The 25248-nt window shown below is 37.9% G+C and overlaps 1 protein-coding gene across 2 annotated transcripts in view; it reads left to right on the forward strand.

Annotated features, from left to right (window-relative positions):
* The window catches only part of USP32 (ubiquitin specific peptidase 32), a 227442-nt gene that overhangs the window by 135433 nt on the left and 66761 nt on the right, over window positions 1-25248 (forward strand). For both annotated transcript variants that reach the window (XM_047706877.1, XM_047706878.1), the window contains exons 6-10: window positions 14748-14879; window positions 16321-16428; window positions 18628-18743; window positions 19336-19398; window positions 22624-22707. In XM_047706877.1, coding sequence (XP_047562833.1) covers window positions 14748-14879; window positions 16321-16428; window positions 18628-18743; window positions 19336-19398; window positions 22624-22707 — 503 coding nt within the window. The remainder of the gene's footprint in view (window positions 1-14747; window positions 14880-16320; window positions 16429-18627; window positions 18744-19335; window positions 19399-22623; window positions 22708-25248) is intronic.

Genomic DNA, 25248 nt, shown 5'->3' on the forward strand with positions numbered 1-25248 from the left:
CATCAGAAGGTTACAATGTAGCATATTCGGTATTTGGTTAAAAAGAAATGTGTACTCTTGTATGAAAATTTTATCTTTTTTGTATCTCAGTCTTGATGATTTTGATGTAAAATTTTAAAAAATTTAGCCCACTGATTATTTGAATCTATGAACAATGATTTTCTATAATTTGAGAAATCATATAGTAGTATAGATGATGCAGTGAAAGTATTGGAAATAATCTTCCCATACAACCTAGGTGACATTTAGTTTAAATACATGTACATTCAGGAGTGCCTGAACTGGGTAGTTAGTTCAGTCAGTTAAGCGTCAGACTCTTGATTTTGGCTAAGATCATGATCTCAGGGTCCTAGGCTTGAGCCCCCGAGCTCAGCAAGGAGTCTGCTTGGGATTCTCTCTCTTCCTCTGCCTTTTTTCCTCCCCCTGCTCATGTTCTAGCTCTGTCTTATGCATGCACATGCTCTTTTTCTCTCTCTCTCTCTAAAACAAATAAATCTTTAAATAAATAAATACATGTATGTTCAAATATATATAGTTATATGAGAACATACAATTACATGTTTTTTCTTTTTCCTTTTTTTGATTACCTATATTTTAAATAATTTTTCATGTAACAAAATGTATTACTAGTCTAGTGAAAGCAAGTAATATAAATTTAAAAATTTTGGCGCTTAGGTATCTAAAGTCAGTTAAGCGTGACTTCAGCCAAGATGATCTCTCAGTCCTAGGACCAAGCATCTGGTCCCTGCTCAGTGGGAAATCTACTTCTCCCTCTCTCGCTGCCCCTCCCTCTGCTTGTGCTTGCTTTTGCTCTCATATAAAATATAATTTTTTTAATTTAAAAATTAAATTGGGGCACCTGGGTGGCTCAGTGGGTTAAGCCTCTGCCTTTGGCTCAGGTCATGATCTCAGGGTCCTGGGTTCGAGTCCTGCATCGGGCTCTCTGCTTGGCAGGAAGCCTGCTTCCTGCTCTCTCTCTCTCTGCCTGCCTCTCTGCCCATTTGTGATCTCTCTCTGTCAAATAAATAAATAAAATCTTTAAAAATTAAATTAGTGTTATTAGTATTTTTAGTTTTAACTTTTGAAAACATGTTATAACTTTGTCACTCAGTTGTAACTCAGTTGTTTATAGTTACTTTTAATAATTAATCAGTAATTAGTTCTTTTTAAATGCCATAATACAGGATAACTTTATTGTCATTCTGAGAATCCCTTTCCCTAGACTTTGTGGATCATTAAGAAGACTATTCTAGGGATAGCCAAGTTAAGAAATTTCCAAGAGAGCATTCTTCTTTGTAAAATGGGGACAAGTTAGAATCCGTGTACTTGACCCCAGGTACATACTGTTAAGGCCTTTTTTGTTTTAACCTATGGCAGGTATGGTCATTTCCATGTACCTGTTCTGCTTCAGAGTAAATTAGAACACTGTCTTTCTCAAAATCTCAGTTCTTCTGTCTGCTGATGTGTAATATGTGCACAAATTTCTCTATTCCTAGTGCAGATTTATTTTTATTTTTATATTTTACTTTTTTTTTTTTAAGATTTTATTTATTTATTTGACAGAGATCACAAGTAGGCAGAGAGGCAGGCAGAGAGAGGAGGAAGCAGGCTCCATGCTGAGCAGAGAACCTGACTTGAGGCTCGATCCCAGGACCCTGGGACCATGACCCAAGCTGAAGGCAGAGGCTTTAACCCACTGAGCCACCCAGGCACCCCTATATTTTACTTTCAAAAGAATTTCACTCTTAGATCTTTTAAGTAAAAACCTCTTTTAGGTTTCAGGTATAGAGAACATCAGGGCAGAATATGGAGTATGAAGGGAAAATAGAGAGACATTAGCTTTAAGTCCTGGAAGCCCCTTGAAAATCAAGCAAAAGGAATATTTTTCTTAAAATTTTGTGAAAGTTGGTAGAATATATGTTTTCCTTCACCTTCTTATAATATTTACACAAATACAGTACAGGTATGCATATTGATTTGACTATCTCTTAATTATCTTGTTGATGAATGAAAAAGTTTTCCCCCTAAATTTGTGCTAAAACTACAAAAGAATAGAGGAAGAGTCCTTTGAAAGCAGTGGAAATTTAGAGAACATTGTTCTTGTCTTCCTAGGTAACTTGTAAGTTATTGGAGGCCAAGGTTCCGTACTGATACCAATCTTCATTTTTTATCATAGTTAACACTATTCTGAATATATGTATTCTGGATTCAACAAATAATTCTTGTTCATCAAAAAAGTATTCTGTGAGTGTTCAAAATGTACTAGGTATTATTCTGAGTGCTTAGAATATCGCAGTGAACAAAATAGACCATAAGACCTTACCTCAAGGAGGATATGTTCCAGTTGGAGGAGGCAACCAATAAACAAAACAAGTAATTTATGCCAGATATTGATAAATATTGGGACCAAAGTAAAGCAGGGAAAAGGGATGGAGGAGTATCTTCAGGTCGGGTGCAGTTCAGATGTTCTGGGAATGTGACATTTGAATAAAGAGCTGAAGGAGCTGTTGGAGTAGCCATGCAAGTATCCTCGGGAAGAATGTTGAAAAGTTTTGAAGCAGAGAAGTAGCATGATTGTGTTTAAATTTTTCTTCTGAACTGATTGATTTTATTTTTTAATTATTTTTTAAAAATTTTTATTTATTCATTTGAAAGGGAGAGACAGAGAGAGGATGAGTAGGGGAAGCAGAGGCAGAGGGAGAAACACACTCCCCACTGAGCGGGGAACCCAACATGGGGCTCGATCCCAGGACCCTGAGATCATGAGCCGAAGACAGACACTTAACCATCTGAGCCACTGAGGCTTCCCTGATTTTTTTTTATTATTAGTGAAATTAAATCCCTCCCCATTATTATGAATTGTCCATCTGTGTTTGTTAATTGATTGTCTAGTGTTTCTTAATTGCATGTATTGATGATTTTAAATCTTTTATTAAACATCTAACTGGTCATCTCACTTCTGTTCTTGCCACCCACCCACCAGGCTATTCTCACTTGGTAGCGAAGAGTAGTAATCCTCTAAGTCACATCATGTCACTGCTCTGTGTCAGGCCCTCCAGTGGTTCACAGTTTAAAACCAAAGTCCTCACAGTGACCTACATAACCTGACCCCCATTTTTCCTTAGACTGTATCTTCTGCTACTGTCTCCCTCACTAACTCCACTTCAGTCACTTTGATCTTCTTTTCCTTGAGCTTGCTAAACATGCTTTTGTCTAGAGGCCTCTCTCCTTGTTCTCTCTGTAGAATGTTTCTTTCTCCACCATTTGCCCCCTGGGCCTCCTTCAGATCTGTACTCCTGTCACCCTCACAGTGTGGTCTTACATAACCACCCTATTCAAGCCCATGTATGCCTCTGTCAAGGCCCTACTTGGGGCCATGGTATGCTTCATTTATTCAGACCTTTAATATTATTATATAAAATTTTCTTCATAAAAATCTCATATCTTAAAATTTACTTATAGATATTCCTTTCTTATAGGGAATTGCTATTCTTGTGTATTTTTCTCTTTAATGTTTTCTTACATGTTATTAATGTTATCTAGAAAAGCACTGATTTTTGTTTATGTATTTTTTTTTAAGATTTTATTTATTTATTTGACAGAGAGAAATCACAAGTAAGCAGAGAGGCAGGCAGAGAGAGAGGAGGAAACAGGCTCCCTGCTGAGCAGAAAGCCCGATGCGGGGCTCGAACCCAGGACCTGGGATCATGACCTGAGCCGAAGGCAGCGGCTTAACCCACTGAGCCACCCAGGCGCCCCTTTGTTTATGTATTTTGTATCTCTACAGATTAATTTTAATTTGTTAAAAAAAAAAAGGACCTGAGTTTTTAAATATGCATTCTGCTCATATGCAAAGAATAATCTTGCTTCTTCTTTTCTAATTTTATACTTCATGTTTATGTCTTACTGCATTGGTGAGAATTTTCAAATTCATGTTAAGTAATAATGGAAGGGTTCTGCATTAGGTTAGGAAGTGGAAAGATATGAAAGACCTTCACTCCCACTATAATAACATGAAATCACCACATAAACTAAATCATACTCTTCTTTAAAGCCATATCATGCAAAGAAATCTTAGAAGGGAAAGAAGGAAGGGTGGAAAGGAGGGAAGAAGGGAAGGAGGGATGAAGAAAGGAAGAAAGACTGAACTCCAGAGGGACAAAGCCCTTCCTAAGTGATCAAGGGATGTAGGGTGCTTTCATATCTCAGGCCAAGAGCCTGAGATTGGATGTGAGGCTGGCAGAGGAATGAGCCTGCCTAAGGACAAGCTTTACGGGAACAAGGGGAAACCAGCCAAACTTTGAGAGACCTGTTTCAGATTTGAGTCTGAAGGGACCCTAAATACAAAGATAATTGTTTCCACCCAGTTCTCTCCTGTGGAAGTCTCGCTGAGACTGGGGGCAAGTTGAAAAGTGAAAAGAGATCTCTTGATTTGTAGTTTCATGGCCTAACAATTTTGAAATCTCAGACCGTTGAAGGGTCGCAGTGTCAAGGCTGTGGTGGTCCCCAGGTACTTTCATTTTGTAAAGTCTCCTAGTTTTGAAGTTCATGCAATTTTAAGGTCTAACACAGAGATTGGCAAAATGGTTTTTTTTTTTAAAGACAGGTAGTAAATATTTCAGACTTGTGGACCATATGTCTGTTTATCACAATTACTCAGTTCTGCCTTTGTAACACATTAGCAGCCATAAACTATATGTAAATAAATGTCGTGGTTGTGTTTTAATAAAACATTATTTATATAAACATGCATGCAGCCTTTAGGCTGGAGTTTATGGACCCCCTAATTTCAACAACTAGCAGTTCCTGGGTTTTCCTGAATAGAAATCTGAACTCAGTTTTCAAAGCATTTGAACTAGGAGCTAACAGTCTAACCAAAGCTATAGTCAGGCTCCTATCCAAAATCTGGGATGTTCTGTGATATCAGCGCCATTGAAATTAGGGACTGGGCATTTCCTGTTTTCATCATTCAGTCTGAAAAACACCCTTTAATAGTCCTTTTGGTGCAGTTCTGCTATTAATGAATTCTCTTAGCTTTGGTTTGTCCAAAAAATTCTTCATTTTGCTTTTTTTGGGAAGGATATTTTTATAGGATATAGAATATGAGATTTAACAGTACTTTTTTTTTTTCCCCCAGCACTTTTTTCCTCCATTGTCTTCTAGCTGCCTTGTTTCTGAAGGGAAATCATTGCTTATCTTAGTTCCCTTGTTTGTAATGTGTTTTGCTCCCATCTGTTGCTGTTTTAAAATTTTCTATTAGCAATTTGATTGTGACTTGCCTTGGTTTTGTTTTCTTTGAATTTTTCTTGCACAAAGTTTATTGAACTTTGGGATTTGTGGAATTACAGTTTTCACTAAATTTGAGGATCTTTCAGCTGTTACTATTTCAGATATTTTCTGCTGTCCCTTCATGGTATCCCATGTGTGTTGTGCTGTTAGATTTTATCTTATAGTTCACTAAGATTCTAGTAACTTTTCACCTGTTTTCTCTCATTATGCTTCCATTTGGGTAGCATTTGGGTAGCTTGGTGTTCAGATTCACATATCTTTCCTCTGCAGGTTTTAATCTGCTATTAAATTTTCCAGTGAATTTCTTTATTTCAGATATTGTATTGGGACGCCTGGGTGGCTCAGTGGTTTAAGCCACTGCCTTCGGCTCAGGTCATGATCCCAGGTTCCTGGGATTGAGTCCCTCTTCGGTCTCCTTGCTTGGCAAGGAGCCTGTTTCTCTCTCTGCCTCTGTCTGCCTCTCTGCTTTCTTGTGCGCTAGCTCGCACGCGCGCTCTCTCTCTCTCTCTCTCTCTGATAAATAAATAAATAAATAAATAAATAAATAAATAAAATCTTAAAACAAATATTGTATTCTATATCTCTAGTAGTTTCGGTTGGTACTTTTTTATAGAATACATGTTTTAAGGGCTTGTTTGCTAATTCCATCGTCTGTTATTTCTTCAGCTTTTTGTATTGACTGATTTTTATCTTGGTTTTGAATCACTTTTTCCTGCTTGTTTCATATTTTTGTGGATGATAGACATTGTGAATGTTAAGGTTAAGTGGATTCTCCCTTTAAAAGGAGTTTGTTTTCTTCTCACAGGCATTTAAAGTAGTTTTGGATCAGCTTGACATTTTTTTTTTTTTTTTAAGATTTTATTTATTTATCTGACAGAGAGAGATCACAAGCAGGCAGAGAGGCAGACAGAGAGTGAGGAGGAAGCAGGCTCCCTGCTGAGCAGAGAGCCCGATGCGGGGCTCGATCCCAGGATCCTGAGATCATGACCTGAGCCGAAGGCAGCGGCTTAACCCACTGAGCCACCCAGGCGCCCCGACATTTTTTTTTTTTTAATAAATATCACACTAACAATTTATTTATTTGTTTCTATTTCCCAATACATCATTTCTAGTTTTTTTTTTTTAATTTTATTTTTTATAAACATATATTTTTATCCTTAGGGGTACAGGTCTGTGAATCGCCAGGTTTACACACTTCACAGCACTCACCATAGCACATACCCTCCCCAATGTCCATAACGCCCCCCAGCTCCCCTCCCCCCATCAACCCTCAGTTTGTTTTGTGAGATTAAGAGTCACTTACGGTTTGTCTCTCTCCCAATCCCATCTTGTTTCATTTACTCTTCTCCTACCCCCTTAACCCCCCATGTTGCATCTCCTCTCCCTCATATCAGGGAGATCATATGATAGTTGTCTTACTCTGATTGACTTATTTCGCTAAGCATGATACCCTCTAGTTCCATCCACGTCGTCGCAAATGGCAAGATTTCATTTCTTTTGATGGCCGCATAGTATTCCATTGTGTATATATACCACATCTTCTTCTTTTTTTTTTTTTTTTAAAGATTTTCTTTATTTATTTGAGAGAGAGAGAGAGCATGAGAGGAGACAGGTCAGGGGGAGAAGCAGACTCCCTGCCGAACAGGGAGCCCGATGCGGGACTCGATCCCGGGACTCCAGGATCATGACCTGAGCCAAAGGCAGTCACCCAACCAACTGAGCCACCCAGGCGCCCTATACCACATCTTCTTTATCCATTCGTCTGTTGATGGATATCTAGGTTCTTTCCATAGTTTGGCTATTGTAGACATTGCTGCTATAAACATTTGGATGCCCTTTCGGATGACTACGTTTGTATCTTTAGGGTAAATACCCAGCAGTGTAATTGCTGGGTCATAGGGTAGCTCTATTTTCAACATTTTGAGGAACCTCCATGCTGTTTTCCAGAGTGGTTGCACCAGCTTGCATTCCCACCAACAGTGTAGGAGGGTTCCCCACTCTCCGTATCCTCGCCAGCATCTGTCATTTCCTGACTTGTTAATTTTAGCCATTCTGACTGGTGTGAGGTGACATCTCATTGTGGTTTTGATTTGTATTTCCCTGATGCCGAGTGATATGGAGCACTTTTTCATGTGTCTGTTGGCCATCTGGATGTCTTCTTTGCAGAAATGTCTGTTCATGTCTTCTGCCCATTTCTTGATTGGATTATTTGTTCTTTGGGTGTTGAGTTTGCTAAGTTCTTTATAGATTTTGGACACTAGCCCTTTATCTGATATGTCATTTGCAAATATCTTCTCCCATTCTGTCAGTTGTCTTTTGGTTTTGTTAACTGTTTCCTTTGCTGTGCAAAAGCTTTTGATCTTGATAAAATCCCAATAGTTCATTTTTGCCCTTGTTTCCCTTGCCTTTGGCGATGTTCCTAGGAAGATGTTGCTGCGGCTGAGGTCAAAAGAGGTTGCTGCCTGTGTTCTCCTCAAGGATTTTGATGGATTCCTTTCTCACATTGAGGTCCTTCATCCATTTTGAGTCTATTTTCGTGTGTGGTGTAAGGAAATGATCCAATTTCATTTTTCTGCATGTGGCTGTCCAATTTTCCCAACACCATTTATTGAAGAGGCTGTCTTTTTTCCATTGGACATTCTTTCCTGCTTTGTCGAAGATTAGTTGACCATAGAGTTGAGGGTCTATTTCTGGGCTCTCTATTCTGTTCCATTGATCTATGTGTCTGTTTTTGTCCCAGTACCATGCTGTCTTGATGATGACAGCTTTGTAATAGAGCTTGAAGTCCGGAATTGTGATGCCACCAACTTTGGCTTTCTTTTTCAATATTCCTTTGGCTATTCGAGGTCTTTTCTGGTTCCATATAAATTTTAGGATTATTTGTTCCATTTCTTTGAAAAAAATGGATGGTACTTTGATAGGAATTGCATTAAATGTGTAGATTGCTTTAGGTAGCATAGACATTTTCACAATATTTATTCTTCCAATCCAGGAGCATGGAACATTTTTCCATTTCTTTGTGTCTTCCTCAGTTTCTTTCATGAGTACTTTATAGTTTTCTGTGTATAGATTCTTAGTCTCTTTGGTTAGGTTTATTCCTAGGTATCTTATAGTTTTGGGTGCAATTGTAAATGGGATTGGCTCCTTAATTTCTCTTTCTTCTGTCTTGTTGTTGGTGTAGAGAAATGCAACTGATTTCTGTGCATTGATTTTATATCCTGACACTTTACTAAATTCCTGTACAAGTTCTAGCAGTTTTGGAGTGGAGTCTTTTGGGTTTTCCACATATAGTATCATATCATCTGCGAAGAGTGATAGTTCGACTTCTTCTTTGCCGATTTGGATGCCTTTAATTTCTTTTTGTTGTCTGATTGCTGAGGCTAGGACTTCTAGTACTATGTTGAATAGCAGTGGTGATAACGGACATCCCTGCCGTGTTCCTGACCTTAGTGGAAAAGCTTTCAGTTTTTCTCCATTGAGAATGATATTTGCAGTGGGTTTTTCATAGATGGCTTTGATAATATTGAGGTATGTGCCCTCTATCCCTACACTTTGAAGAGTTTTGATCAGGAAGGGATGCTGTACTTTGTCAAATGCTTTTTCAGCATCTATGGAGAGTATCATATGGTTCTTGTTCTTTCTTTTATTAATGTGTTGTATCACATTGATTGATTTGCGGATGTTGAACCAACCTTGCAGCCCTGGAATAAATCCCACTTGATCGTGGTGAATAATCCTTTTAATGTACTGTTGAATCCTATTGGCTAGTATTTTGGTGAGAATTTTTGCATCTGTGTTCATCAAGGATATTGGTCTGTAGTTCTTTTTTTTTTTTTTAAGATTTTATTTTATTTATTTGACAGAGATCACAAGTAGACAGAGAGGCAGGCAGAGAGAGAGGAAGGGAAGCAGGCTCCCTGCTTCACAGAGAGCCCGATGCAGGGCTCGATCCCAGGACCCTTGGATCATGACCTGAGCCGAAGGCAGAGGCTTTAACCCGCTGAGCCACCCAGGCGCCCCATGTAGTTCTCTGTTTTGATGGGATCCTTGTCTGGTTTTGGGATCAAGGTGATGCTGGCCTCATAAAATGAGTTTGGAAGTTTTCCTTCCATTTCTATTTTTTGGAACAGTTTCAGGAGAATAGGAATTAGTTCTTCTTTAAATGTTTGGTAGAATTCCCCCGGGAAGCCATCTGGCCCTGGGCTTTTGTTTGTTTGGAGATTCTTGATGACTGTTTCAATCTCCTTACTGGTTATGGGTCTGTTCAGGCTTTCTATTTCTTCCTGGTTCAGTTGTGGTAGTTTATATGTCTCTAGGAATGCATCCATTTCTTGCAGATTGTCAAATTGGTTGGCGTAGAGTTGCTCATAGTATGTTCTTATAATTGTTTGTATTTCTTTGGTGTTCGTTGTGATCTCTCCTCTTTCATTCATGATTTTATTTATTTGGGTCCTTTCTCTTTTCTTTTTGATAAGTCTGGCCAGGGGTTTATCAATCTTATTAATTCTTTCAAAGAACCAGCTCCTAGTTTCGTTGATTTGTTCTATTGTTTTTTGGTTTCTATTTCATTGATTTCTACTCTGATCTTTATGATTTCTCTTCTCCTGCTGGGTTTAGGGTTTCTTTCTTGTTCTTTCTCCAGCTCCTTTAGGTGTAGGGTTAGGTTGTGTACCTGAGACCTTTCTTGTTTCTTGAGAAAGGCTTGTACCGCTATATATTTTCCTCTCAGGACTGCCTTTGTTGTGTTCCACAGATTTTGAACCATTGTGTTTTCATTATCATTTGTTTCCATGAATTTTTTCACTTCTTCTTTAATTTCCTGGTTGACCCATTCATTCTTTAGAAGGATGCTGTTTAGTCTCCATGTATTTGGGTTCTTTCCAAATTTCCTCTTGTGATTGAGTTCTAGCTTCAGAGCATTGTGGTCTGAAAATATGCAGGGAATGATCCCAGTCTTTTGATACCGGTTGAGACCTGATTTAGGACCGAGGATGTGATCTATTCTGGAGAATGTTCCATGTGCACTAGAGAAGAATGTGTATTCTGTTGCTTTGGGATGAAATGTTCTGAATATATCTGTGATGTCCATCTGGTCCAGTATGTCATTTAAGGCCTTTATTTCCTTGTTGATCTTTTGCTTGGATGATCTGTCCATTTCAGTGAGGGGAGTGTTAAAGTCCCCTACGATTATGGTATTATTGTTGATGTGTTTCTTTGATTTTGTTATTAATTGGTTTATATAGTTGGCTGCTCCCACTTTAGGGGCATAGATATTTAAAATTGTTAGATCTTCTTGTTGGACAGATCCTTTGAGTATGATATAGTGTCCTTCCTCATCTCTTATTATAGTCTTTGGCTTAAAATCTAATTGATCTGATATAAGGATTGCCACTCCTGCTTTCTTCTGATGTCCATTAGCATGGTAAATTCTTTTCCACCCCCTCACTTTAAATATGGAGGTGTCTTCGGGTTTAAAATGCGTTTCTTGTAGGCAACATATAGATGGGTTTTGTTTTTTTATCCATTCTGATACCCTGTGTCTTTTGATTGGGGCATTTAGCCCATTAACATTCAGGGTAACTATTGAGAGATAGGAGTTTAGTGCCATTGTATTGCCTGCAAGGTGACTGTTATTGTATATTGTTTCTGTTCCTTTCTGATCTGCTACTTTTAGGGTCTCTCTTTGCTTAGAAGACCCCTTTCAATATTTTCCTGTAGAGCTGGTTTGGTGTTTGCAAATTCTTTCAGTTTTTGTTTGTCCTGGAAGCTTTTAATCTCTCCTTCTATTTTCAATGATAGCCTAGCTGGATATAGTATTCTTGGCTGCATGTTTTTCTCGTTTAGTGCTCTGAATATATCATGCCAGCTCTTTCTGACCTGCCAGGTCTCTGTGGATAAGTTTGCTGCCAATCTAATATTTTTACCATTGTATGTTACAGACTTCTTTTCCCAGGCTGCTTTCAGGATTTTCTCTTTGTCACTAAGACTTGTAAATTTTACTATTAGGTGACAGGGTGTGGACCTATTCTTATTGATGTTGAGGGGGGGTTCTCTGAACCTCCTGGATTTTGATGCTTGTTCCCTTTGCCATATTGGGGAAATTCTCTCCAATAATTCTCTCCAATATACCTTCTGCTCCCCTCTCTCTTTCTTCTTCTTCTGGAATCCCAATTATTCTAATGTTGTTTCGTCTTATGGTGTCACTTATCTCTCGAATTCTCCCCTCGTGGTCCAGTAGCTGTTTGTCCCTCTTTTGCTCAGCTTCTTTATTCTCTGTCATTTGGTCTTCTATATCACTAATTCTTTCTTCTGCCTCATTTATCCTAGCAGTGAGAGCCTCCATTTTTTATTGCACCTCATTAATAGCTTTTTTGATTTCAACTTGGTTAGATTTTAGTTCTTTTATTTCTCCAGAAAGGGCTTTTATATCTCCCGAGAGGGTTTCTCCAATATCTTCCATGCCTTTTTCGAGCCCGGCTAGAACCTTGAGAATCGTCATTCTGAACTCTCGATCTGACATATTACCTATGTCTGTATTGATTAGGTCCCTAGCCTTTGGTACTGCCTCTTGTTCTTTTTTTTGTGGTGAAGTTTTCTGCCTTGTCATTTTGTCCAGATAAGAGTATATGAAGGAACAAGTAAAATACTAAAAGGGTGGCAACAACCCCAGGAAAATATGCTTTAGCCAAATCAGAAGAGATCCCAAATCATGAGGGGGGAGAAAGGGGATAAAAAGGTTCAGAAAGAAAAAAAAAAGAGAAAAAAAAAGAAACAATTTAAAAAAGAAAACCAATAAAGAAAAAATATAAAAAGGAAAAAAATATATATATTAGATAAACTAGTTAAAAAACATTAAAAAAGAAAAGGTTAAAAGTTTAAAAAATTTAGAAGAGAAAAAAAATTGAAAAAGAAAAAAATTTAGATTAACTGCAAGGCTAAAGAATCATGGGGAGAAAGCCATGAGTTCCGTGCTTTGCTTTCTCCTCCTCTGGAATTCCGTTGCTCTCCTTGGTATTGAAACTGCACTCCTCGGTAGGTGAACTTGGTCCTGGCTGGGTTTCTTGTTGATCTTCTGGGGAAGGGGCCTGTTGTAGTGATTCTCAAGTGTCTTTGCCCCAGGCGGAGTTGCACCGCCCTTACCAGGGGCCGGGCTGAGTAATCCACTCGGGTTTGCTTTTGGGAGCTTTTGTTCCCCTAGCACTTTCCATAGAGTTCCAGAGGACGGGAATGAAGATGGCAGCCTCCCAGTCTCTGGCCCAGAGGAGCCGAGAGCCTGGGGCCCCACTCCTCAGTGCGCCCTCAGAGAACAGCGCCCAATTACTCCCATCACCCTGCCTCCGGCCGCGCTCCGAGCCGACCGACCCTGCCACCGGTTCAAGGTAACCCCGAGCTTAGAGCTCACTCCTCGGCTCTGTCTCTGTAGCCGGCTTCCCCGTTCTAATACTTGTAAGCTCTGCGACACTCAGACACCCCTAATCCTTCTGTGACCCTGCGGGACCTGAGGCCATGCTGACCCCACGTGGGCTTCACCCCGGTTAAGCCTCTGGAGCGATGTCCCTCAGCAGAACAGACTTTTAAAAGTCCTGATTTTGTGCTCCGTTGCTCCACCGCTTGCTGGGAGCCGGCCCCTCCCCCCGCGGTCTCTCTCCCGTTGCTTTGGATTCACTTCTCTCCCAGTCCTACCTTTCAGAAAGTGGTTGATTTTCTGTTTCTAGAATTGCTGTTCTTCTCTTCCATCTCCCATTGGATTTGTAGGTGTTTGCAATCTTTAGATAAGCTATCTAGCTAATCTCCCACTACCTGAAGTAGTCTCAGCCTGCTACTTCTCCGCCATCTTGACTCCTCCCCTCTCAGCTTGACATTTTGAAGGATTTTTTAAGAGCTTTGTTGGGGCGGGTCTGGAGTAGCCTTTATTCTGGAGTTAGTTTTTCCCCTTCTAGTTAAGTGTGACCCTCTGAGTCTGTGAATACTCCCAGTGTTCAGGAAGGTGTCTCTACCTTGGCTGGTTAAAACTTAGGCATATCCAAGTCCAGCCTAAAATGAATTTCACTGTGTGCATACACAGCTTAATATTCTGCTATTCTCCCAAAACTTAACAAGAGTCCTGTGCAGATTGTTGGAGCTCTTTCTTTGTATTAACTCTTTCTTTTCCAGTACTCTGCCCTGCAAATTTCAGCTATCTTAACCTCCCAAAACTATAGTTTCTCTGTTTACCTTAGTGAAATTTTACTGCTTAGGTTCCTCATACCTTACCAATATCTGGAAAGTGACTGTAGGCAAAAAACCATGGCAATGGAAGGCCTCTCACCTGCTTGCTTTCTAAATTTTACTTTAGTTCCTTGGTAGGGGAAGGCATACATAAAATGTAACAATGGCTGGAGCTTACCTGTAATTTTTTATTGTATCTTCTGTTGAACGAGGAGAGAAAGATACTCACATTTTCATGATGCCCCATTACTTATCACATTGTAAATCCTATTCTACCTCATCTGTTGTTTATTGACTTTTATTATTTATAAAGTCCTTTTCATACTTTTTCATTAATAAATATTGACTGTGTAGATAGTTATCCATATCGACAGGATGAGTCAGACATGGGTCCTGCTATTAGGATGATTACGGTGTGGCCAGGAATGAAATAAGATAAAAACAGAGAGAGGCGCAAATCATAAGAGACTTTAAACTCTAGGGAACAAACTGAAGGTTGCCAGAGGGGAGGTAGGTGGGGAGAATGGGGTCATTAGGTGATGGGCATGAAGGAAGGCGGTTGATGTAATGAGCACTGGGTGTTACATGCAACTGATGAGTCACTGAAGTCTCTCCCTCAGACACTAATACACTATATGTTAACTAACATGAATTTAAAAAAAAAAAAAAAGAATCCTTAAATCCAAGGTAAAGATTGAAAATTATGAAAAATGAGTATGGGTAAAAGTGGTATAGGAAGCCAAAAAGAAATATCTCCATTTTTTATTATTTTACATGTTGGATTTAAGCAACCTACTTAATGGGAAATTGTAAATATTTTTTTCTGATTTTGAGGCCACTTTTATATTAATTCAAATTTAATTTTCATGCTGTTTTATTTATTTTTTTAATTTTTTTAATTTAGAGTGCAAGCAGGGGTGAGGGAGGGGCCTATGGAGAGGAAGAGAGAATCTTAAGCAGGCTGCGCGCCTAGTGGGAAGCCCAACTCCGGGTTAGATCTCATGACCCTGAGATCATGACATGAACTGAAATGAAGAGCCAGACACTTAACCATGTGAGCCACCTAGGCACCCCAATTTTCATGCCATTTTAGATATAATGTATTTGTCTTTCACAGTTTTGTTTAGGCAATTATTATTTTTAACAATTGGGAAATTAAAATACATCCTTGGAAGTTACATGATCAGGATACACTAACTGCCTAGAATAGAGGTCAGAGGTTTTATAATCTTATTTGTTTTGACTCTCAGTGGAGGAATCAGACATCATTGATCTGGAGAAACGCTACTGGTTGCTAAAAGCTCAATCCCGGACTGGACGGTTTGATTTAGAGACGTTTGGCCCATTGGTTTCACCACCCATTCGTCCATCTCTAAGTGAAGGTGGGAATCATTCTCTTTTCTATAAATGTTCTTTGGTAAACATACCTGAAGCCATCCCTTCTTTCTAATCAATATATCTTAACTCTAAAAGACCATAATGTTATAAGTTTGCAAGTTTCTTACAAATAGCCTAGTGGAAAAAAACTAGAAGGGAAATTAAGATTGTAGTCTTGAGCTTCCTATTCTACCTGTGTAACCTTGCATAAATCAGGTAAGCTCCAGAATATTCTCAAATATAAAATGAATTTGACTGAGTTAGTCACTGTATTGCAGTGAAGTATCTCAGCCACTGGTGCAGGTGTTAGGGTGGTGGCCACCACCTGGATAGAGCTCCAGGTTTCCACACGTAACCCCACCCCTTCCTCACCTCAAGCGCCTCCCCTTTTTAAGAAGTTTCCACTGCTGTATCCACCCCACTCCATCCCCACCCCCGCACCAAAAAAAGATTAAGAAACTATTGTACTGGACCATCTCTGAGGTCCTTGCTAGCTCTAAACTTTTCATTACTATAACTTTTTTTTTTTTAATTAGGAATACAGAGAGTAATTGTGGGTGATATCATAAAAATCATATTTGGAATCTGAATATTTGGATTCTGTTTTTGATTCTGACCTTGTTTAATTTTTCTTACTTTTGGCCAATCACTTTGCCCCTCCTGAGCTTTAGTTTTCTACTCTTTAAGGAATTACATTCTTAGAAGGTACAGTCTGTGTTCACCAGGTTCCTAGCATACTTCAGAAGTACTTACTGAGGGAGCCACAGCAGATAGGGCCCTGAGCTTTTCCGCCTACTTCAGCAGTGCAATTGGGATTTTACCTTTTTAGAATTGGATATTAAGAAATCATTTTATTTCAAGACAGAATTTTTCCATTTGTATTTTACAAAAAGGCTAAAAACCACAGGATTATAAATTCCCTTTCTGATTTTACGTATTTGTTTATAAAATATAAACTATGACAAAGAAGACTACAGTACAGAATATCTTTTGTTTGTAATATGGTGTGTTATTTTTCTTTGCTTAATGGGAGCTTTATAGGAGTTTATATAACATGTTATATCTTCGTGTATACATTAGCTTTTCTCCTTCATTATTCCTTTTTCTTCTCAATCTTTCTAAGTAAGGATAATTGTAATTTCCGATTTTTTTGGTTTTAATTTTTTACATACTTTTGTCATTTTTAGCTGTTACAACTGATAGAAGATAGAGACAAACAGGCAAATATAACTGAATGCTAAACGACTGTAATGTATTTTCTGCGAGGATCTTAAGTTTTAGTCATACCTGGAGAAAAATACTTCCTGAGACAGTGGGAACTACTGATAAACTTTTTTTTTTTTTTTAAATTTGGCCAGTTTGTGGGGGTCATGCCTCCTTTCATAAAAATATTATTAACAGGAGGCTTGTTGGCTGGGATTTATGTTGTCCTTTCCTATTTCACAGGTTTGTTTAATGCTTTTGATGAAAATCGTGACAATCACATAGATTTTAAAGAGATATCTTGTGGATTATCAGCCTGTTGCAGGGGACCTCTTGCTGAAAGACAAAAATGTAAGTGTGTTAAACATTTAATTTAAGCAATTAAAAAATTGCAAACTGTATATACCGACAAAAAATTAGCATTCATCCGTGTAGCATCATCTGTGTATTAAGGCTTGAATTTTCATCATATTGTCAGATTGGCAAATACCAGTCTCATGTTGAGGTTTTACTGAGGTGAGTCTGAGGATTCAATCTTTTCTTCTTTTTTACTGTGGAATAGTTTGGGATCTTTGTGATTACTAATGGAATTGATTTTCCTGATGAATTTGCAGTTCATGGTAAGTGAACTACATCAGTCACAATATATTTGAGAATGTTAAGCATTTAGAAAATACTTTCTGGTAGTCCATAGAGAATTTTGTGTCTTGCATAATTTAAAGTACAACTCATTTTCTGTCACTTGTATACATTAATATTTTATTAGTAAGATGAAATCTGTGATCAGAACACAATTTTATTAAAGACTAAAATGGTCTTTTTAACCTAGCTAAAATGTTATTGTAGCATAATTTACAAGCATAAGTACATTATGTCATTAAATCTTAACCATATTTGAGAAAATGCAGCCGTTTACATTTAATTGGAACCTAATTCTGTTGTATTTAATAGGGTCACCATTTCTGTGTCTTTCTAAAATACAGCTTCACAAGTGTCACCTATTTTGGGTGTGCTATTTGATATTTTTATCTTCTTTAGTAATATTTACTATGCTACACTCAGTTGATTTAATAGCATAATTATTATGGAGGTATATTGAAATAGATAACTGTTTAATCTTAAAATTCATGATTCTTCCCTGATGATATACCATTACTACAATCTGGCTTTATACTAGATTATTTGTTCCCATTAAAGTTCTAATATTAAATAAGGGTGCTGAAATCTTTGCTTCTCATGTGAGGTTAATTATCACCTTATATTTGTTTTTAATTGCTTTTTTGCTGATGGACTAACAGAAGTTAGAAAACTGTCATGATTTGTTTGGAGTTAATTAGGAAATTGCTGATGTTTCTTTTCTTTTTTTAGAGATTTTATTTTATTTTTTTGTGAAAGAGAGTATGTACAGGAGTTGGGGAAGGGGTAGAGAGAGGGGGAGAAGCCAACTTCTTGCTGAGTAGAGAGAGAAGCAGACTACTTGCTGAGCAGGGCTCAATCCCAGGACCCTGAGGTCACAACCTGAGCCAAAGTCAGACACCCAAACTGACTGAACCACCCAGGCACCCCAGTGCTGATATTTCTAATTCTTAGCATGTTGTATATAAACTTCACTGAAGAGTTGAAATTGTTCTTTGGCAAAAAAATAGAGAGTGCTTTAATTACATTAGGGGGGCAGAGTGGAAGCAGGCCATCTTTATAACACCTTGTTACTGATTCTTTTTTTTTTTTCTTTTTTATTATTTTTTTAAATTTAAAATATTTATTTATTTGACAGAGAGAGGGAGAGATCACAAGTAGTCAGAGAGGCAGACAGAGAGAGAGGGGGGAAGCAGGCTCCCTGCTGAGCAGGGAGCCCCATGCGGGGCTCGATCCCAGGACCCTGAGATCATGACCTGAGCCAAAGGCAGAGGCTTCACCCACTGAGCCACCCAGGCGCCCCTCCTTTTTTAAGTTCGAGAGAGAGTGAGTGAGTGGGGGAGAGAGAGAATCTCAAGCAGACTCCCCACTGAGTGGGGAGCCCGACATGGTACTCAATATCACAACCCTAAAATCATGACCTGAACCAAAACCAAGAGTCAGACGCTTAACTGACTGAGCCACTCAGGTGCCAGGTGCCCCACCTTACTATTCTTAATATAAATGGAATATTTTCAACATTATAAAAATTAACTCTGCAATGATCAGTTTTAAATATTAGAAATTAATTTAAAGGCTTGGATTACCTCCTCAAAACGTGTGAGGTATTGTAATATTTCTTGATAGTAACTTAACCCTTTTTTATTAGTTTGCAAGGAATTTAGCTCTAGATTTGGGTGATGGATAAGACTCTGTAACCAGGTAGTGATTCAGAGAGGGATACATGAAGTATGCAGGAAGTCATATGAGTGCAGAAGACTTTAATGACATACCACAGCCTACTCCAGATGAGAACTTAATCCGGAATATACTTGCTTGAGAAACTAAGTGATTTTACTAGGGCAGCTTTAGTGAAAGGCACTGTACTTCAGAACAGGAAATTAACTTCCCTCCATAAGAGTTTCTTTTCTTTAGTTTGCTTCAAGGTGTTTGATGTTGACCGTGATGGAGTTCTCTCCAGGGTTGAACTGAGAGACATGGTGGTCGCACTTTTAGAGGTGTGGAAGGACAACCGCACGGATGATATCCCGGTAAGTTCTGATTTTAAGCATACTGTTGCATGTAAACTTCCAATAGGAAAATAGAGTGGAGAATTTAAAAAGAGAGAGAAAGAGAAAAGGATTTGTTATTACTTTTGAGTTGTTATGTTGCACTACTACTTAAAATATTCATAGCTGAAGGTACAAAATTGGGAAGAGAATGTACCTTAAAAAATTTAATAAACTGAACTTACTGTGTAAAGTAAGAATAAAACTGCAGAATTCTCTTGATTTTTTTCACAGCAGATCTGAGCACCTATTTATTAAGGTAAAAAAATGTACCTGACTGGTAATTACTAGAGAGGAGGGATGTGGGGGAATAGATTAAACAGGTGATGAGGAGTCAAGGAGAGCCCTTGTGGTGATGAGCAGTGGGTGATGTATGGAATTATTGATCCACTATATTGTATACCTGAAACCAATATAACATATATAACGCTGTAAAATATAAAATTAATATTTAAAAATTTTTTTAAATTAAAAATTATTTAAATACTTGACCAAAATATGCTGTACTTTAGCCATTGAATAATAAAAATGATAACTCTTTTCTAATTATTCCTTTGGATTTCTGTTTTTAAAGGAGTTACATACGGATCTATCTGACATTGTAGAAGGCATATTGAATGCACATGACACCACAAAGGTGAGTCTAGCCAGGACTAAAATGAATTATATTCTTTTCTAAAAATACCAGGTACTCTGAATTAGTGTATATAACTTATATACATATTTGAGTCTCTTCTGCATCATCTCCGCCAAGTGCTTATCTGGACCTACAGTTATAGTACCTTCAGGTTATCTCTAAAGATAGTCCATTCCATCTTCTTTCTTTCTTTCTTTCTTTTTTAAGATTTTATTTATTTATTAGAGAGAGAGAGAGAGTACCAGAGAAAGAGTACAAGGAGGGGTGGGGGAAGGACCAGTGGGACTCGATTCCAGGACCCCAAGATCATGACCTGAGCCACCCAGGTGCCCAGCCAGCCTGTTCCATCTTCAAACAACTCCATTAAGTGTTTAGATATACATTTATATTTTATAGGCTAGGTATTTTATAAAAATTAAATAGACATAACCCTTGTCATACATGGTTTATAATATTTAATTTTCACATTTTAAGAAGTTATGGTAGGGCTAACCTTACATTGAGCAAAAGAAGTTACACAAAAAAGAATACTTACTGTGTGATTCCATGTATATGAAACTGAAAAACAGAAGCAAAACTAACAAATGGTGATTGGTATTAGAATAGTGATTTGCGGAATGGGTGGATTAATTGGGAAGAACCACAGGATATCTGGGATGATGGAAATTATTTTTTTTAAGATTTTATTTGTTTATTTGAGAGAGAGGGCACAAGCAGGGGAATGGGCAAGGGGACAAGCAATCTTCCTGCTGAGCAGGTATCTCAACAATGTGGAGCCCTACCTGGGGCTCGTTCCCAGACCTTGTGATCATGACCTGAGCCAAAGTCAGATGTTTAACCAGCTAAGCCACCAGGTACCCTGATGGAAATGATTTTTTTTTTTTAAGATTTTATTTATTTATTTGACAGAGAGAGACCACAAGTAGACGGAGAGGCAGGCAGAGAGAGAGAGAGAGGGAAGCAGGCTCCCCGCTGAGCAGAGAGCCCGATGCGGGACTCAATCCCAGGACCCTGAGATCATGACCTGAGCCGAAGGCAGCGGCTTAACCACTGAGCCACCCAGGCGCCCTGGAAATGATTTTTTATCTCAGTCTGGGTGATGCATACATTCCTGAATTATTTTTTCCAATAGTATTGGTAAAGATCTCTTCTGAGTTATTTAATGGCACCCAAATTAATCGTGTAATACCAGGAATAAGCATATGCTTTACAAAAGAGTAAATTCTTTATTTTTTTTTAAGTTGGACAACATTTATTAGTAAGGATATTATTATAGGTTTATTCCTGTGGCTTATATTACTGTAATGTCTTTGTGACCCTGTGTGAAACTGAAAATAATGCACATATGTGAGGCACATTTGAGTTATTTTGAGCCTTTGCATTCAAACATTGACTTGTACAAAGTACCAGATTGGTTGGATATAGTCCATAGTGGTGTTACAGAGGTTTGGGAAAAATAAGTGACATCAGTTTTGTTTTTTTTTTTCTTTCTTCAGTCACAGTTACAGAAGGAATCATTATAGTCTTATTAACTGATGCTCAGCAGAAACAAATAATAGAAGTGAGTCTTAACAGGACTTGAGCTTTGTTTGGCAATACAGCCTTCGCCCTCATTTACTTCTCTCTGCCTAAAAACTAAGTTCTCCACTTCTATTTGATATGCATAGAAACCTGGAAAGTTTTCTGTTAGAAAATGCCTCATGTAGAGGTACAATTTCTAACACCCTTTTTCTGAGTGGTAAATATGTAGGTATTATTACTGTCTGTTTTTAGGTAAGATGTAATTTCTTCTTCTGGCTCTACTGTGAACATTAACAAGAAGATAATTTAGCTGCTCCACCTCCTTGTAGCGATGATAATGAAATGGTAATAGTATAGAATAAAACTTGGACCTTTCAGCCAAACCTATTAACCATAGTCACCTGAGACATACTATGTCAATAGTAAACTTTTTTTGTACCTTTAGATTTAGTATTAACATACTAAGAGAAGCTGTATTATGAAAACTAATAATTACAATCACAGTACATTAAAATCTTTTTGTATCGTATATGGTTGTATAGTGAAGAGAGAACGTATTAATATTATTAAATAATAAAAGTAAAAAACATTATTCATCTAGAATTGAACACATGCAGGGAAAAATATTTGGTTATAATTTTGTTGAACAAGAAAAAGAAATATTGCCTCTATATGCATATGTAAGTTTTGTACATGTTGACACCACAAATATGTTTCTTTACTCAACTTGTAATTTGCTCAATTATTATGGGGGAGAATTAATATGGTTATTTATTTTTGATACATCAAAAATTTGTTAGCAAGTTCTTAAATGTCTAATTAGTCTGATAATATTGTCAGATATTTCTAAGATGGTCTTAGGAGATTGTTGGAATTGGTGTGCCTGGGAGGCTTAGTCAGTTGAGCGTCTGCCTTCCTCTCTGGTCATGATCCTGGGGTCCTAGGATTGAGCCCTGCGTTGGACTCCCTGCTCACCAGAGAGTTCTGCTTTTCCCTCTATTGCTGCCCCTCCTTCTGGCTGGTACTCTCTCGGGCTTGAGCTTTCTCTCTCAAATAAATAAATAAAATCTTAAAAAAAAAAAAATTGTTAGAGTGAAAGTGCATAATCCAGAGAGTGCTTTTTGCTTTCAAAATTTGTAAATATTTCAGTTTCCCTATACAGAGCCTTTCCATAGACATCTTTCCATAGATAACCCTTGAAGCAGAAGATAATGAGAGTTATTTCCCAGGTCTTATTGGAGGAATGAAGACTGTTGACAATAAATTGTCCTAATTACCATTGACTGCTTCGACAGAGTTTTGTTGCTTTTAAACTTATCTTAGCTGGTTTAGTTTTCAGATGAACACACAGTGTCCACTTTAAATTTTTGCTTTGCTTTCAGAAAAATTACCGATATAAGTTTAATAAACCAGATTTTATTCAAATGCTATAAAAATGAGGGCATGCTTGGGCGCCTGGATGGCTTAGTCATTTGGGTGTCTGCTTTCCGCTCAGGCAATGATCCCAGAGCCCTGGAATTGTGCCCAGTGTTGAGTCCTGCTGTTGGGCTCCCTGCTCAGAGGGGAGTCTGCTTGTCCTCCCCCCTCTGGTTCTCCTCCCCACTCATGCACCCACTCTCTCCCCCTCTCTCAAATAAATGGAAAAAAAAAAAAAAAAAGGACATTCTTAACATGAGATTTTCTAAAATATTGTTTCTCTTTCAGGTGGGCCATCTTACTCTAGAGGACTATCAGATCTGGAGTGTGAAAAATGTTCTTGCCAATGAATTTTTGAATCTGCTTTTCCAGGTATGTTTAAGATAAATGACAGGTACAGAGAGTAGTAGTTCTACATCTCTTTCATCGTGTAGTAGTTATTATAACTCAGCTACAAAACCACATATTATAAAAAGAACTACATTATCCTTTATACAACTGAAAGATTGGTAAGGTAGAGTTTGAGAGCCCTGAGGCATCTCAAAATCATGACATGAGAGACGAGGAAGTAGAATAGAGCTGACTATGTTTATTTATCTTATGACTCATGGTAGGCCAGCATGTTAAATACATAGAAAATAATTTAGATTGCAAAAGCCATCATAATTCCCTATTTTTCTTCACTGTTGTCTTTTTTAAAGGCCCTTCCTAACAAGTCAGGCAGTGTGAACAGACAGATGGATCATAAGTAGGCAGCTGTAAAATTTTCAGTGTACACAGTCTCTCCAGTTAGGAGATTATCCTGGCTACAAAGCTGTTTCTAAAATTTTTAAAAAGTTCTTTAGAAGAAATAAGAAAGATTGAAGAAGGAAGAGAGAAAAAGTGCTAAGTGCCAAGAATGAACATTAAATTATAAGGCTTGCCAGATTTCAACTATTTTCTTGGTTAGAGTATTTCTCTTGCTCCAATTTAAAAAAAAAAGAAATTATGATTTCCCATTTTTTATAATTCTTCATAAATATTTAAGTTGATTTAGTAGTGGTATTTTAGATTCTTATTTTCCTTTCCTTGTAAAAACAGCCCTGTGAAGTTAAAAAAAGTTCGGTATTTTTGTATCTATCATGCTCTTCCATATTAAATAAAGAATAACTCATTTGTTTTGTTTGTTTTGTTTTGGAATAAATGGTAATTGGTCTCTTCCTGATAGCTAATGACTAATTACTATGGATATAAAACATACACAATCTAATAAGCCTGTAATATCCATTTATATCAATCAGTTACTCCACTATCAGTTACAGTTTTCAGGAGGATTTAAGTTGATGGCTTTATAAAGCATAAACATGTACAAAAATTATATAAATCATTCTAAACAGAAAAAGCTTGCTTGATAATATCAAAATTGATCAATTATTTTTATCTCATTTAAAATAACATCCTCATTACTGTATCTCATAATTATATAAACATTTAGATCACTTAGGCTTATATCTGTATCATCTTGTAGCTCTCACATAGCATAGCATTTTGATTTTTTCCTATTGCCTTTTCTATTTTCTCATTCCTTTTTTTCCTCCTTCTAATTAGGGACTTGCAGTGGCACTAATTTTCTATGACTAATTTATAAATAAGCATATGCTTGAGATTTGTTTTTGTATGTGTGTGTTTCTAATATTGTATTATAAGAGCTGAAAGATAGTTTCCCATGAATAACTGTCACTGACATTTTAACATTACATTTTACTATATTCACTTTATTTCACATACAATATGTTTTTAAAACTATATATTCACTTAGTATATGAGTAAGAGACTGTTAGCTAAGTTGTATTTTCTGTGTGTCTTAAAATTGGTAGAGTTACTTGGTAAGTCTAGCAATAAAAGCTTGAATTACACTCTTATTTGCCAAGATTCCTCTTAGCTGAGCGTTTTGGGTATTTATTTATTTATTTATTTATTAAAGATTTTATTTATTTATTTGTCAGAGAGAGAGAGGGAGAGAGAGCGAGCACAGGCAGACAGAGTGGCAGGCAGAGGCAGAGGGAGAAGCAGGCTCCCTGCTGAGCAAGGAGCCCGATGTGGGACTTGATCCCAGGACGCTGGGATCACGACCTGAGCCGAAGGCAGCTGCTTAACCAACTGAGCCACCCAGGCGTCCCTATTTATTTATTTATTTTTTGTTATTTATTTGACAGATCACAAGTAGGCAGACAGGCAGGCAGAGAGAGACAGGAGGAGGCAGGCTCCCTGCTGAGCAGAGAGCCCGATGCGGGACTCAATCCCACGACCCTGAGATCATGACCTGAGCCGAAGGCAGAGGCTTTAACCACTGAGCCACTCAGGCGCCCTGTTTTGGGTATTTAAGTGCAACATACATAAGTGTCAATAGAATTAGAAAACCATCCCTATAATAATATCTTTATTTTCAATCTTTCTTGTACACTCAGTGCCCAATATTTTGCAGAGGCAGGATGCTAAATATAACCAGGATCTTGTTTCTTTTGCATATGTCAAAAATGTCAAGTTTTTAAAAGCGTGGTAAGCAGAAAAAATGCACACCACCTCCAGCACCAATTATCCATGCCCTAATCCCTGGAACCCACGCACATAATCTTCCATGGCAAAAGGGACTTTGCAGATGTATCAGGTTAAGGACTCTGAGATAGGGAGATTAGCCTAGCAGATGGGCCTTTCCAATAATGAGTCCTTTTTGTTTTTTTTAAGATTTTTTATTTATTTCACACAGAGAGAGAGAGATCACAAGTAGGCAGAGAGGCAGGCAGAGAGAGAAGGGGAAGTGCCGAGCAGAGAGCCTGACGTGGGGCTCCATCTCAGGACCCTGGGATCATGACCTAAACAGAAGGCAGAGGCTTTAACCCACTGAGCCACCCAGGTGCTCTGCTAATCATCTGT

The sequence above is a fragment of the Lutra lutra genome, chromosome 16 (genome assembly GCF_902655055.1).
Source record: "Lutra lutra chromosome 16, mLutLut1.2, whole genome shotgun sequence".
NCBI lineage: Eukaryota > Metazoa > Chordata > Mammalia > Carnivora > Mustelidae > Lutra > Lutra lutra.